Source organism: Scatophagus argus, chromosome 7, assembly GCF_020382885.2.
Source record: "Scatophagus argus isolate fScaArg1 chromosome 7, fScaArg1.pri, whole genome shotgun sequence".
In the NCBI taxonomy this organism is placed as follows: Eukaryota; Metazoa; Chordata; class Actinopteri; family Scatophagidae; genus Scatophagus; species Scatophagus argus.
The window spans coordinates 18,687,963-18,709,079 of NC_058499.1; the positions used below are offsets into that span (position 1 = coordinate 18,687,963).

Genomic DNA, 21,117 nt, shown 5'->3' on the forward strand with positions numbered 1-21,117 from the left:
TGCTCGGATGATTGTTGGCTTTATCACAGAGCTGTCCGAAGGAGCCGTGCTCTCAATCCTAGCTCCGCACCACCCAATACTGCTCTAATCTGCCTGAAACTCCCCCGACAGCTCAGACTCTTCTAATCCCTCATAAGAAAGAGGAGCCAGATGGTCATGAACAACTGCTGGGGGGCTTGAAGATGAGCGCATGTATGGTGATGCCTGGAGTGCCTGCCCCTGTTTACCTTGTGCTTCAAGTTACCACCGTAAGCTCGTAGAGTGGATGGTGTGTGGGTGGTGAGTGCACTTTCAAGGAGACTGTGTTGGTGTGTGCAGCGAGTGTGCTCATGCGTGTGCACAAAGTCAGAAAGAAGAGACCCCTGCCGTACCTGGTGTCGAGTTACTGCAGCACACCATTGCCCCTTTGGTCCTCATATGGATGTCAAAGCTTCAGACGCAAACCTCCCTACCAGCTGCAGTAACCTTGTGATTCCTGGAGTGTCAGAGGTAGAGAAGCACAGTCCCAGGGGTGTCAAGATACAACATGTCTTTCACCCTCCCGTGCTAGACCCCAGAGTGCTCAGGCACCCTGTCCTGACCCCTCACTGACGAAAGAACCCTTTATCCTCAGCTCCAGGCGCACTGCTGCCCCAGAATCCACCATGCTAGTCAGCCAGCCGCCGAAGAGCCTTGAGCTGTCACATGCTGATGGACAGCCCCACCAGCCACATGCTGCATCCTAACCCCTCATCATCCCACTCTTTTCCCATGTGACATTGATTAAACTGTCATTAAGATGATCAAGAGGTTGGAGGAAAACAAGAGTCTCAACCTGGGGGAATAGGAGGGAATATGTATGGTGGGTGTTCATTAAGTAAACATTACTAGAGTAAAAATTCAATTATTGCACAGCAGGGGATGCGCTGCACTGGGGAAAGTCCACTTAAGATCCCTATACCCACACACACATATACATTTACACGCATGATGACAGCGAAAGTCTTTAAATCTCAGACTAAAGGCAGAGTTTCTGCACACTCTCAGGATGCATTTCTATGGAGGCCAACAAGAGGCTCCACATGAATCAGAGGCCACGAGCCTTGAAATCCAAATCCTCTTTTTCCACCTCCTTATTAGCTGTGTTGGTTATTGGTGGCAGGGTTTTGCCACTGAAAAGGGTTAAGCACAAACTGAGCTGAAAAGAACCAGAGAAGTAAACGGCTTCACACAGATTCCCCTGTGACTGACCCTCAAGAAGATAACAGATAACAATGTCCTTGTGACCTCTGCCAAAGATTGACCTATAACAGCACTTTATTGGGTGGACCGTGACTATGATCAGGGTCTGGGATAGCTTAGAACATGTGGTTTTCTTTTAACATTATGAGAACAGGTGCTGGTCACATTTTCAATGTGTTGATGATGTGCTGCCTTAAATTCCTGGTTCAAACAAGCCTGAGGCCATGAAGACATACAGTATCACTGACTCCAAAAAAGAGGTGCTCACCTCAGGGTAAGTCAATGTCTGCATTAATTAATCTGACATCAGCTAAGCACTTTCTAACCCTTTCAACCTCTTATAAAAACATTTCCTCAACATGAGGCACAGGGAAAAGCCCCTGAGCCATTTGTATGTCTTTGCCAATCACTCTCTCCCTGGTCTCTCGATGGACAGGCTAATGATATGAGAATGGTACGGAGATATTGCCCTGAAGCAGCAGAGAAGTCCACAGCCTCTGACCTGAGCCTGGCTACTGGCAGTGATGTTAGTTTTACTATATAGAGCAGATAATGGGGATAGAGCTCGGTTTGTGTGGTGCATGTATATGAGTGTGTGTTTTCAGTGCTGGCCCGCTCACAGCTGGGCTCGACCTAATGCCCACTCCTCCAGTGTGCCCCACTTAGAAGGGATCACCATCCAGTGACATGGTGGGCTGGGGTTGGTCCCCAGTGTTGGGATGTTTTTACGCTTCACGCTTCGCTGCACCCACACAAAAGACTTGGCCTCATAACCCATAAGCCCTTTAATCTGTTCTGTAAACATTCAAGGGATGCCCACTTTTACAACAAATACCCATGGATGGGTACACAGCAGGGGTTGCCACATGCTGGCCAGGTTTATCATGGTGTTTGTGAGTAAATTTGGCATGGACGGCATTATGACTTTTCTGTTGTTATTACCATAATTACTATAAACACAGATGATTACACAAATTTTTAATTATACAAATTGACCCAAATGTGTTCTGGTGCAGAAATTCTGAACTTTACCTAGAATCTTCATCATTGTGGATTACAGCTTTATCCAACAGCAAAGACATTGCATTAAAAGAGCAAAAACTAAAATGCAGCACATAAATCTGATCACCTCCTTGAGGGTCACTTGAACCCACGTGACTATTTCAACTCATACTCCCTCGGTGGATATTGCATTACACTTCAATCTAAGTGTACTGTAGAGACATTTACTCTTCGCTGGCATGCCAAAAGCAGCATCTCAACTCCATGCTCACTGTAAATCATATGACCATCTGAATGAGTGAACGTAATGAACTCATGTCCTCCCCACCCCTCAGCAGTCACATACAAAAGGAGACCTGGTGCATTGCCACTGACTCTGTCATGACATCCAGGAATAGTAACATGCACAGAGAGCACAGGCATAAGCAACCTGATGTAATAATTAGAAACCCATGATTGCACTGACAACCATCACTTTGGCATAATATTTCCAAAAAAATAAACTTATCACACTGAGCCGTCACATTTGTTATCACGGATGTGGATAATTGATGACTGATGGTGATTACTGCAGTTACTAAAGCCAGACTGACACTGTCAACATCAACCTTTAAGCTGTATCTGCACATATGTATATGTACGTATGATGCATGATGATGACGTATGATGGGAAAAACATTCACAAAATGATAAAACCACTTACCCAGAAGATGAGATTGAAGATGAACATCATATACTTCAAGCAGCAGAGGCAGCCTCTTGCCATGTTGCACTTCTTGAATTCTAAAAGGAACACAAAGGATAGATCCAGGTAAAAGACTACGTATTTGCTGCCTTTGGGTGAGCTGTACTTGCTGTTGGTCTTGTTTCCTGTGCTGGCGTCAGCCGGCGCTCCAGTCTGTCCCTGCTGTGCGTTTTTGCGCGGCCCCGTGGAGCCGTAGAATGCGCCGGCAGTGAAGCCGCGGCCGCCAAAAGGGCGGCCAGATGTGGAGGCTTGAGCAAAGTCAGAGTCACGGCTATCTACAGAAGGGCTACGGTGAATGGCTGACTCCTCACTGCTGGACTTCTCCATGCTCTAAGGCTTCAGGTGCTGATGAAAGGCTCCTTGACGCACAGTCTACCATAGTCTCAAAGATGACAGGACAGGACAACTCAGGCTCCAAATCTCCACTGCTTCACCGAAGCAAAAGCACAAAAAAAAAAAACCAAACAAACAAACAAAAGAACAAAAAAAGAAATAAAAAGCCTCACAGAAACACAACTACATCCACCTTAAAGCACACAGTTTACAGAGAAAGTCTTCAGTATAGAAGCGAACAGAACTGCACTGTCCAGGCACCTCTGCCAGGTTCAAGTATCTTCTGTTGGCTGCTGCTGTCTTGCTGTGGTAGTCCTGAAGAAGCTGTGCAGAGGGGTCCTGTAAGGAGCATTACTCTTGCCTCACTGTCTCTCCAGGAAGAACTTACAGTACCCCTTCTATCCCCTCTGGTAATAGCACTCTCCTCCTGTGTTTCTTATTGCTATGCCAGGCTGCTCCAGAGGGAGAAAGACCCCAGTGAGCCTCAGCTGCTCCACTTGCACGTTCTCCTGCTGACCCGGTAACTTTTCTCGTTTCCACGCTCTCCTCTCCTCTTTCCACCGCTCTGCTCCTTCTCTGTCCTCCACTCGTCAACGTGCTCTGATGCACTCTCTTTTCCCTCACTCACATCTCTCTCTCTGCCTCCTTCTGAGTGTGCCTGTCTTCTCTAGTGTACCATTCTGTGCTCAGCGGCTCAGTCCTCCGCACTGCCTGTGCTGTGCTCTCCCAATAGCAGCTCTCTGACTGATATGCTATTATCGGAAGACGCAACTAACGGGCATTCCCTATCTCCCAACAAGAGCACTGCTCTCATCCCTCATCTCTCTCTCTCTCTCTCTCTTTCCCTCAGCCCCTCCCCACTGCTGAACAGACAGCCAATGCAGCTGCTGCAGCCAGACTCAGGCTCCTCCCCTCTGCTCCCTGTGTCTTTAATAGGCCCACCTTGGTGTGTGCTTTGGCTATACGTGTTCAGCAATTTCATCTTTGATGTCAGGGGAATTAAAAGGCCAGAGATGAATTAAAAAATATCAAGTAAACAAACAAACCAAAAAAACGAACTGTCAAGGTAATTGTAGATGGGTAAAGGGTTGTGTGTGGAGTAGGAGGGTTGGGTTGTGTGTGAGATACAAATCGCTGACAGACACTTTTGCATGCGTAGACCTTTCACTGTCAGTCTGCTGTCTGCTGATGAGGGATGTGATTTCACACATGCTCATGTAGTTTCTCACAGTTTTAATTTGCAGTCTGTAAGTTAACTGATAAATGCTACCAAAGATAAAACACAGTTAACTCTGATGGCTTTGATGGCTTATTTTATATTTCTGAAAACCAGCCTGAAACATTAGGCAATCATCACTGCAGTGATTATTGAATCTGATGTGGGTGGAGTGATAGTACTGAGCTGCATCTTGGTAATGCTGTTCCTCTGTGTTATTCATCACTGCACTGCCCACAACCATGTAAGGGGACCCAATTAACTGGCAGAGTCCATGCTTTGGAATTATGGCACCATCTGAAGCTTGGAAAGGGGATAGTGGCTTTAATATGCTGAACACTGTCCGACGCAAAGCCAGGGTCAAACACTGACTAGCCCTGCTGATTCACACACCAAGCTGTCAAGATATTATACAGCTTTGATTTTAAATTTACCAAGCTCTCCAAACAGACCAAAGGCTAAATGGTAAAAGTCCAGGTAGTGACTGTGAGGGTGGCCATTGTCACATTTCAATAGATGACACTTGGATTAAATTAAAATAAATTGAATTAATTAAGTGATTTTGCTGCCTCCCAGACTCAGCTTTCTTCAGGACTGTCAAGCTAAAACAGGTGCACTGCGGGTCTACTCATTGTTCTGCTGTGGTAATGGTCTTCTGTCAGCTGAGTGCCAGCTATGGCTCAGGCTCCAAACAGATGGAGGGAGAGTTTCAACTGAATGGTCTTAAAGGTAAATCCAGTAATACCCAATCGACATAGACAAGCAAATCCAGCCCTCTTGAGTTTCACCATTGTAGAGGAAATAACAGCCTCAAGGAAATGTCTGTATTGTTTGTTGGACTGCACAGAAAATAAGATTTCTACAGTTGCTTCAGCACCCTTCTGATTATGATAGCTTTACAAAATACTAAAATCTTTGCATATTAAATATTATTTACTCCTGGATCTCGCTGCATTGATTTAAAAAGAACTGTTGATACCCATCTCATGTCTGTACAAATACAGAGAAATACAGGACTAGAGCCAGTAGCTGCTTAGCTTAGCACAAGAACTGGAAACAGGTAGAAATTGCACCTCATATCTAACTCTCCACAAGAATACCAATAGATGTATGAAGCAGTTGCTATCGAGAGGTCATCACTTCAAGTACAAGTTCTGTTATAATTGTCTTATAAAGAGATAGTAGATACTACGTGTTACAGACACTGCCAAGAAGAAATTCCAATGATACAATATATCTCTCATGAGCTCTGATTATAAGTATTTCTGTGTTGAATTGAGTATTTCTGCTGTCAGGAGAAAACCACATATTTCTACATTTTCAGCTTTTCAGCAGCTAATAAAACATGTGCCCATTTTTCATCTTGACCAAGCATTTTAAAAGGTTTATATGTGGCTCTTAAAAGCTTTTGTTTGCTGAAAGATGACAGAAGGTTCACAATCTCACACACTGAAGAAACAGACTTTGATGTGACAGCAGTAGTTTAACAGATCACAAAGCCTTGCGTGTCCTTAAGCACACGATTCAGAGATGTACTATCTGTGTAAGGCAGAAACTCCAAATGATTAAGGCAAATTCATCATTAATACAAATGCCAAAGGTAGACATGTCATATTACAAAAATAGCTATTCACAAGTGACAAGTGACAAGGTTTCCCATCACCAGCTTTGTGAAACTATGTGAAAAGTTGCAAGTACTGTCAGAATCCAGGCACTTTCTATCCAGTGAGCTTTCAGGCCCTTAACTCTAAATTCAATACAATCTACGTCAGTGCTGTCCTCTCTGAGAGTTGCACACATTTATCAGAGCTCGGTGGGGCTCTTAGCGTGCATGTTGGTGATTCCTCAAGTATCCCCAAGGACACAGCCGAGCCTATTCCCTCCAGAGCCATGCGCAGATCCATCCATCGACTCAGAGCAACGGAACTCTGAGCACCTGCTTTAGTTTGAGGGGGTAAAGTGAGAGAGCAAGATACAAAGACAAGACTCAGGAGAAAAGGACGTATGTAGGATGAAACAGAGGAGGTAAGGCTCAGAGAGAGGAGGAAAAATATGCAGTGCAGTACAGCAGACCAGAGGAGAAAGCCTGGGCTGACATGCAAGGGGGTGAGTGGGATGAGATTGTATTCAAACATTCTCTATGATGCGGAGTTAATATGACAGCTCCTTCAACATGAGTACGTTGCAAACACAGACAACACAGAATACAGAGGGAACCAAGGCCCAGAACTCCCCACAAAATGGTAATGGAATGTAAATACTTAACCCCAAACCTGTCTTAGGATACTGGGACTATAAACTAATAATAAGTGATGCCAACTAATGTCTCAATTACAGGAGAAGTTAAGATTAGTAATTTAAAAAAAGACTATAAATACATTATGCACTTCATACTCTCACTTGGTTTGCCCAAGTGAGAAACAATCTTGAAATCAAAGTTATGTCAAATCAAATCAAAGTTTGATGCTCTGCTACCTTTTTTTTTATTTTTAAAAAGAATCAACTTTATTGACAGGATATATATTTTTACATACACACACTGAATTCGTCTTCTGCATTTGACCCATCCTTAGTTGAACACACACACGCAACACCCGGCAAATTACATGCAGTGAAACACACACAGGAGCAGTGGGCAGCGTCAAGCGCCCGGAGAGCATATTAGGGGGTTAAGTGCCTTGCTCAAGGGCACATCAGCCAGCTAATAATCACTCCACCACACCCAAATATTTCCTGCCCGCCTGGTGGGGGAATCGAACCGGTGACCCTCCGATCACAAGCCGCTTCTCCAACCTCTAGGCCATGGCTGCCCCCGAACATTGCTCGTCCCTGGGTATTTCAAAGCCATCCCCTCCACTCAGGTCTTACACCTTTAACATAACTTCTATAATCTTCTTCTCTGAAACTTTTCCTGTCACAACTTCTCACAGGGACACCGGTGAGCTATTCACATGCTCCATTTAAGTCACATAATTAAAAGAATATATCTAAAACAGTTAAGTGTTGAATGTCACATCACTTTATTCAGTTAAATTAAAGTAAGACTGAAATAGTTCAACCAGCCTAAGTCAAAAAATCTGATCTTACACGAACAATGTGACTTATGGAATATCAAGCCTGTGGCCAAGAACTTGATTTTTGACCTTCAAGAGACAGGTTAAAAGAGATATGCTGTCCCGCTTTCTTCAACTTAGAAATATATTAAAAAATGAAGTCATTTTTATCTCATCCTAATGCATGCTTTTACTTCATCATGTCTAGACTACTGCAACTCTGTATACCTATTTCAGTCAAAATCAATCTCACATCTCCAGCTCGTTCAAAATGATGCAGCTTGAATTTCAAGGGGTACTAAATGTAGGGAACACATGACTTCTGTATTAGCAGGTCTGCACTGGCTACCAGTGCCTATAATGACGTGGAATTAGTTAACTGAGCCTTGAATGTTTAATAGATTATTATATTTCTTTGTTATGACATCTGTGGGAAATGAAAAATTTAATTAAACTCACCTAAACCTCACCTTATTTACTTCAGTGAGTAAATAAAGATGCTTCACTTGATGAATACACCTCAGAACTTGCTGATTCAGTTTTTACAAGACAAATTTTATGCTGCTGGAAAACACAATAAACAAACACTGTAAAATAAAAAAAAATATACTCTTTACGATTATCATTTCAAGCCTCGCATTACCACTGTACGTGAGAAAGTATCTGGCAGGGTAGTGACTTTACAGTGAAATGTTGTTTATTTTATTGGTTATTTAAAATGATTTATAGCAACTTTAATTTTGGCTTTATCTAATTTTATATTTCATATCTTTATCACCATATAGCTTTTAGTAACATGACACACTTTCATAAAACTGGGGACATGCAAGAAACAGACTTAAAAAGGGAATGGTCAGCACTGAAGCAGCAGTGACAATGACAAGCTGAGTTTAAGGTCCTCGTATGGGTTATCCCATAAGAATACAGGATCCTACATTTCCCATAATGCAACTTAATTTCACACTTTTGTTTGACATTCCATGACCGATAAACACCCTTCAGACTACATGTAAACTTTCAGCTTTAAGTTCCCAAGCTCAGGCGCAGACACCCTTGATGACAACGCGAGTACATCATCAGGGTTATTTTCTCACACTTAAGGTTCCTGCAGAGGCACAGAAGACATCACACCAATGTTTTTCAGCAGCTGAGTAGCACTTCTCAAAACAAGTATAATGACCTTCATATGTAAAATTGGTGGAATGCTTACTTAATGAAATGAGAGAGCACACCACATCCAATAAATGTGTAAATCTGGTAACAACGAACCATTTTGTCACAGGATGAACACTGTGGGACTTTATTGGCTGATTATACCCTTTCATCGCTGTTAAACTAGAAGCCACAACTGGAATTCTTCATCTTCATCACAGTCCAGTTTACAGAAATAACATGTTGTTTACAACAAAACATTTCTTTTCAGAAAACACTATAATTACATACATAGTAAATCTTATGATTTAAATACAATCTGCTCATCATTGACTTCAGTGAGTATATACCACAGAAGATAGAATGTACATGGAAAGAGCTAAAAAATAAATAAATAAATAAATAAAAAGGAAACCCACTCATATAGTGCTTTGTATTATGAACTGAAGTATGCTTTTGACCAAATGAGCTCTTGGTGCACTTTATCTGTGAAGCCTGGAAAAAATGACAGAGTAGTTTGTTTGCACAAAAGCAGGGTTGGTGTGAGGGATGTTTTGTTGGGGGGGATAAAATGACACATGGAAGCGTCTGGTATGATGGGTGTATCATTGTGTAAATGCATATATCTTTTTTAAGCTTTGGGTCATTTCTTAAAAAGTTTGTTTTGACAGATTTTGTTCCTCGATGCTTGCTTTTCTCAGATTTTATTTATGCTAAAATGAATATATTTTCTGTTGCTTGTTGGCTATTTCAAGACTTAAGACTCAGGTTACTTGTACCAATATTTGTCTTTTTTTGACATTTTATAGAGTGCATGGTTAGTCTTTAAATAAAGGAGTAATTGATAGATTTATCCATCATGAAATCATTAAATATATCCTCCCTTGTTTATGATACTCATTTTACCCCAGCGCCACTGATATAAGACCAGCTGAGAGTATTAAACATGAACATATGAGATGCAGGAGTGATCACCTGAGTCACAAACAAGCGTCTGGATATGAAAACATTTGAAGGTGGAGATGATCTAAAGTAAATTACACTGAATTAGTTTTAACATTTGACTAGTATGATAAGGAAATCTCCTCCCCGGATGAAATCTTTGGTATTTGTGAACTCAATTCAATCAAGTTTTCTTTTTAGTTCGATGCATAAAAGTTCTTTTCATTCACCTTCACGGTTCCAAAACCTTGGGAGATGCCTCGAGGAGGAATAAAAATTTAGAACCACTATTTTTAGCTGAATTAATGAACACAATCACGTCTTTCATGGGGAAAATATCAGTATTTTGTCGGATGTCTTTGAAATCCTGCCACTAAATGTCTCACCAATTTACTGACTGAAATTTAATAATGACAATCACAGCCAGTCACAAGTTTATCTCACACATGACAGCATCCCAAAAATAAAACACTGGCTCCATTTAAATTCCCACTGAAGAAACTTTAAGAAAATGTTATGTGTCTTTAAAATTTACATTATTATGTAAGGGTATAAGTAATTCAAGCATTAAAAAAAATAGGGGGCATTGCTTTTTATAAAAATGAAAAGAATGTCTACCAGATAATTACTTGCTAATTTGTCTTTGCTCATATTACACAAGGAATTAGTGCTGCACAGCTCTGACCAGTCGATCTGAAACCGTATCAGCCATGCAGACATACAGTTTAAGACATGCAAGAGCACATGATCCTGGTGTGAATGGAGGATCAAGGTCTGAGCATAAGGGGAGGATTAAAACCACAAAGGGTTTCATCCCACCAAAGAAGTCACCCCCAGTGACCCTTAGATCCCCTGAATGTTTGGTCGAATCTGTTGATGTGGACGCAAACGGATGCCACTGGCAACATAACATGTCCTATGTGGACCTTGTGGAACTTGAGCAGTAAAGGGGCAAACCAAGCAAAACAATAAGTGAAGGACATGTTTGCACTAACTCCTGGTCAAAGAATATGATGTCAAGATGTGTTAACAAACTATATGTCAGCCTCATCTTCCAAATCAAATTAAAATCTGATGTCAATCTGATGTGATATTTATGGTTCCATCTTGCCCTTTTATGATGCTCTGAATATTACCGTCTGAGATGAGGCTGCCCAGACAGTGCCGCCATTCTTCAGTCACTCTCGGATGATTTGCAATGGAAAAGTCAATAAAGGTGTCTGGAAAGGGTGTTAATTAGGAATTTATGACATCACGCTCCCCCTGAAGATCTAGTTGTGATAGCATGCGAGGGCTCCAGATAACGACACTAAAGCTGAAAAAGATCAAGCAATGTTTCTTAAAGCCAAATGCTTCAAACACTGACCACGTTTGGCATGATTAAGTTAGTGCGGACTGAGCATTTACAAAGCTAGACACTTTTTCCCCAGACATACAGTACATCTTGTGTTAACAGTCTTCTGTTTGTTTGTTCTTTCAAGTGGGAGAACCTTCGACAGTCACTGTGTGACAAGTGAGCCTACTGCTGAGAAACACTTGTTTTTGCTCTTATCAGGGTTTGAGTGAAAAAGCATCATTTATGATCAGTCCACACACTCTCAGACAGACACAGAGGTTCACTCAGGGCACCCACACTACACAGTCACACGCCCGTAGAAAATTAAATACACATAAAGGCCAAAAGCCCCAGTAGTCAGTCCAGCAGCCAAGCTCCAATCTAAACTTAATTCCCTCAGGCATGTCTATCAGAGCTGCGGGAGATAAGGTAGGACACCAGAGACAGACGGGGTTTTACCAGTAAAGTAAGTATACTAAGACTAAGCAATACTACATTAGCATTTAGATCAGAAAGTGTCTCTCACCATTGAAATGCAACATAGTATCACAGTGCAGTAAAGTCTAACTCAATAAAGGCTGTCGCAGAGAGGTCAAATGCCTGTGATGTCTGAAGCAGTATGATATATGAATCCCAGAACAGCCTCACACGCAAATCAAGAGTGGCACAGTGTTCTGATAATGTTGATCAAAGGAGTGGAAGAGCTAAATCCACTCATGTCCTGAGGTTTATTTAATATTTAAGAGAACCATAATCAAGTGAATAAAGATGGTATGTCAGAAATGTGAATCATATCCAGTAGACCAGGAACGTATGGTGCGAGCTGCTGAATTCAGGGCTCAGTCATCGACTGGCTGTGTGCGTGTGTGTGTGTGTGTGCGTAGTTGTAGTATTTTCAAAAGCTGATACATTAATGCAGATATACAGATTAAGATATAATGAAATCTTTGGCAGATATGAGGGAAAATCATTATGAACATCAAATTATCATCTACTATCTTTCAGCAAAATCATATTGTACTGACATGAATATAAGGGTCAACTACTGTCCAATCTAAATAGCAATTTGTAATTAATCATATTATATACAAGGAATGAGCTCTCATGCAACACATACATAGTTCTTTGCTTTCAGTTACATGGCTGTATATGTAATTTCCAATACAATTGCTTTATCAGGAAATATACTGACACTGGAAAATATCTTTACTCATTGGGTATGTACAAAAAAAATGCTAGATAATAGAAAAACATGCTAATTGAATCATGCAATCAGAGGTGACAGTTAACAGCTTTTGCCATATGCTGACAGGAACAACACATTCAATGTGCAAGAGGGGTACTTAGGTGGGATCACACATATAATAATTAGAATCAGAATCAGCTTTATTTGCCAAGTATGTGTGACCATGCAAGGAATTTGACTCCGGATTTTTCTGTCTCCTGTGCACCATAAAAAATACAAAATAACAAATAATAGTAATAAAAAATAAAAAGTATTTACAAGAAAAAAAAACAAGATATAAATATATGTACATAAGCTATGTCGGTAATTCCTGCTATGCTTGAGCCACTGTACCGAAATTTCGTTCGCACATATTGCTAGGCCATGTGCTGCTGTATAGGTTACTGAACCCAACCAATGATAAAGAGAGAAAAAGAAAGCACGTGGAGGAACAGAAATATATGGTGGTTGGATCTATTTGTTCTGGAACCCTTAAGCCATGTGAGTGAGCCTGTGTTCATGTGGTGCCTCACAAGCAATCCAACACATACTAAATCTCCTCCTGTGCTTCAGGAAAACAGGTTATAGGACATGCTGGAGTGCTAAAGGACAAAAATGCCCCCTGGGTACTAAATGGGTTGGACAGGGCAAGATGAAACATTCCAAAAAGCAAGGAGCAGGAAAAAGATACACAGAACGGCCATTAGAGACAATCAGTCATGCAGCATGTGGTGTTTTCTGAACTTATAGAAGTCCCTGTGTCTCCTTCATGTGGCAGTAAAAGATGCCCTTTTGCACCATGTCTGCTCAGCATGGCTGTGGATGGTCTGACTGTATGTTGTCTGTGGCAAATCAGTCAAAAGCTCAATCTTCATCTATCCATGTATGGGGATTAAAGGGTCAGTCTCTCCAGGGAGGTAGGTCACATCACGGTTTCATTTCTGGTTTCTAACCCACAAGAGGATGGAGAACAGCTGGCACATCGTACAGCATCATCATGTGCAGTCCATCCCACAGAAGTGCTAAGCAGATGAGCACGTTGTCTCTCTTAAGGACCGTTAAAGAAGATGCTGACACAGCCATGAGGGGTCAGATGTGGTTCATCAATATTTTAGTTGGCTGCTGCTGAAACGCAAACAAAGGAGGGATGGGTCGCACTGCAGTGCTGAAGATAGAGAGAGTTGACAAGCTGTGAGAAGAAAGATGGAGCATGGAGTGGCAAAGTATCCCTCCTGGCTCCTGGCTGTGGATTCAAAGGCAAGGATGGATTAAAGGTACAACAGAATGCCTGAGGAGTTTTACCATTATGTGCACCACAAAGACATCTCATCTCCATCTTTCAGACTGTTGTATCTACCTCAGGGGTATTGATCACTGCATGATCTCGAGCTGCCTGTGACATATACCATTTTCCCATTAACATAATCTCATCGTAAAACACTATTTGTACACCCACGTAAGACAAGAAAGAGAGACGGAAAGAGGTGGGTGGGGAGGGAAACTGAATCAAAAAAAAAAAAAAAAAAAGATGCAAAAAGCAAACAAAATATGATCCAACCAAACCTGCAGAGAGATGGCCCACAAGAGCTCAGCTCCAATCTGACCAGCTGGGCAGCACCTCCCCACAATATGGCGAAAACTGACTAATGTCAATGTGTGTGTGTGTGCGTTTGAACTAGGGGACATGGGGTCTGGCCCCTGGCACAGACACTGTCAATATGGCTGTGGTCATTCATGAGTAGCTGTTCTGTCACTGTCATCCAGAGAGAGTCGGGGTAACAGACCAGCAAACAGTTATGTCACAGAGGAGAAGAGAGGAGAGGAGAGATGAAGGTAGCAGAATGTGGCACAATGCCCTGGATACCTTCACTTTTTACAGGAACTGCCCTGCTACGGATTAATGCCCTCCTCTAACGAAGCAGCTGCCATGTCATTGTGTGTGTGTGCATGTGTGTGCATGTGTGTGTGTGTGTGTGTGTGTGTGGGGGGGGGGGGTCCTCTATATGAATCAACAATTGCTGTTAAAGCAACAGATGAAGCCTCACAAAACAACACTCGTAAAACATACAATGTCTGCACACTTGTCTGATTTCCATAAAAAAATAAGTTCCCTCTGTAGTCTAAGAGGAAGAACATCGCTGTGATAGCTTCTGTCTACACAGACCAGAATATGATACAGCAAGAAGAACAAACTAGAGATGATGGATATTTTATGTAAACAATACAAAGCAATGCACACAGCCTCTTCCCCTCTGCAGCAAACAGCAGATGTCTACAGAGCTGCACAAATGGTGTGGAACAAGCCACGAACCTCTTTAGTAACCTGCTGAACACTGAAACACACAGCCTGACCGTCTTAAAAGCACAACGTTACGTGCCAACACAGCATCCCAACATATGTTTCTGTATGAGAACATTCTACTACATAAATAATGTAGCAGATGAATACGAAATAGAAAAACAGTTATCAACCCACAGAGTTACACGAAGGACATCCACATAGATAAGATATATAATTACAAAGACGGACACCAAGACCGACCAACCCATAATATAAACACTGATAGAGTAGAGCACATTCCCTGTGAAATCCCATACAGGGTTATAGGTTCCCCAAGCAGAAAATGGATTTTGTAGCCCTCCAGCAACATAACACAGACAGCATTAATAAAACAATTTAATTCTAGTGTTTAGTAAAGTAATCTATTACTGCAGCCTACCAAAAACATCTGTTACACGCTTTGAAAGAGAGCACATGCTCAGCTGCCAAATATTCTTAATTAAAGTCTACAGACAGCAAGTCTCCTCAGAGTCCGAGCTGAAATTAGCTCTGGCTACTTTTCTGATTTCACCTACTTACACATTTTGTGCTGATGGCTCCCAATTCTGCAAATTCCCTTTGAGGACTGATGATTATAAATCGACTCAATATTCTCACACCCCATGCCATGCTTTTGGCAGCATGATTCTGGAACAAAATTGCCTGTAGATGATTTAAGCGAAAATAATTTTTGTTTCAACACAAATCCCAAAACATAATGAAGAAGGCAAAAGCAATTTATGCAGGGCATTAATGAGTTGAACATTATTCATTGTGTCCTTATACATATAAAAATACACTATGCAAATAAACAGCATAAATGAACGTATTTTCTCTGAGGAGAGGACTGAATATGAATTTTAATAAGATTACTATGACATGGCCCAAAAACTTCAGAGGTGGAGGGGCCACTGAGAAGGAAATATGATCCACTCTGCCACTCAGTCATCAATTTTACATCAGTCTCAAGAGCACAAGGTCTCCCTTAAAATGATTTAAAGCCAGAAAATAGCTTTCCTCTGACCTACCACCAATGGCAATGGATAATAATATCAGCTTCTCCTCCAGAGTGTTGAAATCATAATCTGCACATATCAAAAAGTAACATCATCTCATATAATGGGACGCTTTGCATGGAAAACAGCTTACTAAGGGAAACTACTTATTGCCGGAGAGTCTGCACATTATAGGTTTAATCTCACACCAGGTGCTTTTTATATACCTGCGAAGATGTGTTAAGATACACCCAGTTCCATGCACATCTGAACACACTTGCAACATTATCACTTCCCCGAGACACCAGAAATAGTTGCTTGTTAAGCAAGTCTGAGCCAAGCTACATATGTTCAATTTCTCTTGCAGTTTCAGCCAGGTAAAAACTAATACTCTGCAGCTGTTGTAGAGGGGTGACAGCAGACCTTATGTAAAGACTCCACCACTCTCAAAGCAGGGCTCTACTGTTACACACTCACAGCACAGCAGGAACAGAGGAGAACTTAAATTCTATATCTCATGATAAGAAGCGTAGCCTGTCTGCAGAGTTACGCTTAATGCAGTAACTCTCACTGCTCGCTGGTTTTCAGCATACACTATTCAGTGACTGTATATTGTATGCAGTGACTTTGCCCCCCCCCCCCTCCGTACACACACACACACACACACACACACACAGTCTGTCCATATTCACAAACTGACTTTCAGCTGACTGAGAATGCAGCCTCAGTAACTTCTTCACTCCAGTAATTCACATGTAAAAAAAACATTTTCCTTAGAGAAACAAGACACCAAGTCCAAGTTTAGTCAACAGTAGCAGTGAGCTTATCATCATGCACATCTACCAATAATACTGCATTTGCAGCTCAGTGGGTGTTTCCAGAGTATAATGGTGAGAATAAGGAAAAAAATGATGAACAAGATTCCCACCAATCAAAGTGTCATGTATGAAACAAATCTCTCTCACATCATTGTCACAGCGTGGCCTTCATATTAACTTGCTAAGTGCACTCATGTTCACTCTGTGCATCTGTGTGTGGCCTTGTTTTTGCATGGAGGCTTAGTTGTGGTCTATACACCAGCGTAAAACATGGAATGTGGAAAAAACAGATCAGTCACTCCTAATTAGGTTCATCAGTTTTATTTCCTGTTGAGTGTGTGCTCGGCTCCCGTCTGTCTCCGCTGTGGTATTCCTGCCACATCACAGGTGGAGGCAAAGAGCAACTGCACAGAATATAAAAGCAGTAGAAACCATTAGGGGGAAGGGAACTGTCCTTCATATTTAGTCTTTTAACATAATACACAGCCATCATCCATTTTAACAAGCCTGCACCTCACATAGTGACAAGTGAACACCGGTCTGTGATGGCTGAAGGGTCTGTCAGATTAACAAATTCTGTAAGCGTTCAGAGTACAGGGAGTGGAAGACCTTTTTGAATTGTCCTGATTTCTCGGCTAAGGCAACACAAAAAATCATAATTTAGCATTCCTGTTAAAACCACAGGCTGTTCACACATATAAGGAAGCAGTACCAGCATTATGACTCATGCCAGTTTATAAAGAGGCAGCAGAACAAATAGGAGTGGAGTTAAAGGTCTTGCTGTTGTTTATTTAAAATACATTTCTGGGACCAGGGACAGCATATACATGACTTTCAACAATTATACTTCATTCTCTCAGGCTCCGTGCTGCATCCACATTAATATTCATAATATCTGCTCAAATTTCATACTGCAATTCATTACACCCAAGCATTTTTTACTCAAGGTGACTGCGGAGGGGAGGGAACGTGCAAACATATATTTGAGGGTAATGTTTGAGCAAATATTCACCACACAACACTTCCAGCCTTCTGCTGCAACGTAGTGCTAAATGAAATTAAATCTGTTGTTACTGCTCATGCTGGTAAACATAATGCTTCATACTTTATGTATCCCTAAACACCAAAGTTAAGGAATTGAAAAGCACTGGGAATGGCTTCACTCCTGCACTGGTATTGTGAGTATTACTGCCATGCGTTCTAATTATGATTTGTTTATCATTATTAGCCTCGTTAATAGACACTATTTTTGCCTTCAATCACCATTGTTTTTGCTCAATGTCTTTTTTACATGTGTGTGTGTGTGTGTGTGCGTCGTTGTTGTTGCTGCAATGGTTTCAGCTATTTCCAAGAAATCATCAAAAGGCAGCGTCTGTGAACTGTAATTGTCTCCACAAATCACAGTAAAGCTGACACATTCAGGCTAGGTGCTTTAATGGATATGTGATGCACGCTATTAAAAAAACCTCTGGGCTCATATTTATAATGCTACCTTAGAACAGAAGAACTGAAATCAGTGTTTGGATGATGTGGCTGTATTTACACCACTGTAAGATCCTGATTTGTGTCCAGGTCTTGGTGAGACACTCAGAGGTTTGACTGTCACCACCACAATGACACAATGGCCCACGTGTCAACATTTGTGAAAGCCTGGAAATCAGGGTGAGAGGTCTATCCTGTGTGATCCACAGCTGCCTGCAGCTTTACATCCCACACTTTCATTCTGAATTCTGGCAGGCCTCTTGGCTAAATCCCACCCCTCTGACCCCAAATATCACCATGATATTTCTGCCTATTGATGCATCTTTCCAAACACTGACTGATTTTAAGGAGCTATAGTATGTAGTATGAGGAACACACCAAACTGAGCAAATTGAATTTAGTTCCAAAATGTGTTGACAAGGAGTTGGAACAGAGAGCAGAGCCTAATAATGTCTTCCATCTGAAGTGGGTCTGACACACCAATCACAACACTGTTATGCTAAAGGCATCTGGGATAATGAAATGTCTTCATGGAGTGCTTGTGGGTTGTTTTTTATCCATCCATCCATCCATCTTCTATACCGCTTATCCGTCAGGGTCGCGGGGAAGCTGGAGCCTATCCCAGCTGACTATGGGCGAGAGGCGGGGTTCACCCTGGACTGGTTGTGTTGGCCCAATTGCAGGGCCAACACACAAAGACAGACAACCACACACTCACACTCTCACACCTAGGGGCAATGTAGAGTAGTCAATTAACCTAATGTGCATGTTTTTGGTATTGTGGGAGGAAGCCGGAGTACCCGGAGAAAACCCACGCAGGCACAGGGAGAACATGCAAACTCCACATAGAAGGGCGCAGACCGGGATTCAAACCTGAAACCCTCTTGCTATGAGGCGACAGTGCTAGTTGTTTTTTTATTGATTTATTTATTTGTCAGAAACGAATGTTGAAATAACCAAGAACATTGTGGGAGTCCAGAGTCATCTATTGTATGTAACAGAATGCAGCCAGCATAATTAGTAAGTATGCTTCAGTTTGTTACACAGATTGCATTTTCCAATTTGGAAAATAAGGTTGGGGTTGGATTTCGTCCATATGGAACTTCCAGAGGGACAAACATAGCTGCAGGGCATAGTTACTTTGCTTAGTAAAACAAATGTGGAAGATACTCAGTGTGAAACTTATTTGATACAACTCATAATGAGAGACGTAGGAACGGGATTATGTTGTAAATATGTTGCAATTCAAAGCACAAAGCACTAGCAGTGGATTTGGAAAACAACAAGATAATCACTTGTGACTTACTGTTTACTCTATTTGGAAATACAGTAGGCTATGTACAACTAACAAACATTAGAAAACATAAAATCATACACACCTGCCCATTTAAAAATGTAACTTACACTATATAGACAAAGTATCCACACACCTCTTTATGGGACTGTTTCTCAGAGGTTGGCCTGGGCCCCTCACTTCCAGTGAAGGGAAATCTTAATGTTTCAGCATACCAAGACATGTTGGACAATGCTATGCTTCCAACTTTGTGGCAACAGTTTGGGGAAGGCCCTTTTCTATTCCAGCATGACTGTGCCCCAGTGCACAAAGCAAAGTCCATAAAGACATGGATGGATGAGTTTGGTGTGGAAGAACTTGACTGGCCCACACAGAGCCCTGACCTCAACCCCATCCAACACCTTTGGGATGAACTGGAACGGACACTGTGAGCCAGGCTTCTTTGTCCAACCTCACAAATGCTCTACTATGAATGGGCAAAAATTCCCACAGAAAACCTTCCCAGAAGAGTGGAAGCTGTTATAGCTGCAAAGCCGTCTATGTTTTGAGGCAATGTCATGTCCCTATTTGTGTGGTCAGGAGCCCTAATATTTTTGACTATATGGTGTAGCCATGCTCGCACAAGCACACACAGCACAATGTGACAACTTAGGGGCGGATTAGTCTGTCTGTGCTGATATTTTGTGGTCTGGGTCTGCATAACCACAGCACAAATGCAGGGTGTTTAGCGAGCCATAAGGAATGATTTGTTAGTTTTGAACAGCTGTTAGAAAAGACAAGTGCTCCTAAATAACCAACACTAAATGAAAGAAAAAAAAGCCTTTTGATCTGTACAGGCACTTACAGCTGTAAATACTTACAGAAATGAACAAAACAAGTGTGAGATTTTAAAGCAACTGCTGGTTTGAGCTGCCTGATGCTGGTCATTTTTCATCTAAGATATAATTATGAACAGTTACACCATAATTTAGTTGTAATTAGGTACATTATATTTTGCATGGCGAGGTTGATTATGTGAATGATGTCAGTCCTTCACATGCATTACACATGAAGGCAAATGAACTTTTAGCATAACTCATTACTTACTGCTATTAGCAGGCTGATACACAATGGCCTTTCAGGAGTGTTAAATGAACTACAAATGAATGAGAGAAGCCCTCACTATTTTATGTTCTCTTTGACATCTGATAGCTATGAGGACATCGGGGCTAAAGGTAAACATTTGAAGCAGGATGAACCCAAATGATCTCTGCGAACTAAGAGGGATCACCGCTTGTGTCATCTCTGGAGATTGAGCCCTAGTCCACATGGTAGGATTAATGCAGGGGTTTGAGCTGAGTGCCCGCTGGACTATGCCTTTCCCTGATAAGAGAAATCTGAGCACAGCACACAGCACATGCAGAGCCAGATAGAGTTGTGATTACAGCGTGGACAGGAGCTCTCTGCCAGGATCTTCATTTAGCTGGCCTTCACCATCCATGCATCCACGCTTAACGCAGCCTTGAGTGCACATTCAGGCCCAGGCCCAGGGGATACTCATTTCAACGCTGGCACACAGATCTCTGGCCCATCCAAGACCCAGGTATCAACAATTTTAGAAGGGCAAATGCAAGATGACAGAATAATATAGTTCCACTCTTGTGAAACAATACTGCAATGCAGTTTTCTATACAGTTCTGTGGTATTTCCCACAATATACCCAACCACCACACTAGTGAATCACAGTCTAAAATGAGACATAGTTTTTGTCATGCATGAAAGAAAGACTATTGAATATTGCAAAATGTAATCTGAATTTAGACTGTCCAGTTTTTCACCAAAAAAGCATGTCAAGAAAACGGTAGGCTCCAGACAGAATAGAAACTGTCATTTCCCATTTTTAAAATTTTATGATGTTGTCTTAAATATACCATGGCTGAGGATATAAATAATCTTCCCCCAGCCACCAGAGTCTACATTGCAGAAAGGACTGTGCAGCACATG

The 21,117-nt window shown here is 41.7% G+C and overlaps 1 protein-coding gene across 6 annotated transcripts in view; it reads right to left on the minus strand.

The window, feature by feature from the left end:
* The window catches only part of tspan9a (tetraspanin 9a), a 154,445-nt gene that overhangs the window by 60,431 nt on the left and 72,897 nt on the right, over positions 1 to 21,117 (minus strand). For 5 of the 6 annotated variants that reach the window (XM_046395302.1, XM_046395301.1, XM_046395298.1 and 2 more), the window contains one exon: positions 2,927 to 3,006. In XM_046395302.1, the coding sequence (XP_046251258.1) occupies positions 2,927 to 2,989 (63 nt within the window). In that variant the 5' untranslated portion in view covers positions 2,990 to 3,006. Of the gene's footprint in view, positions 1 to 2,926; positions 4,463 to 21,117 lie in introns of those variants that run through there. The other variant, XM_046395296.1, reaches the window with a different exon arrangement.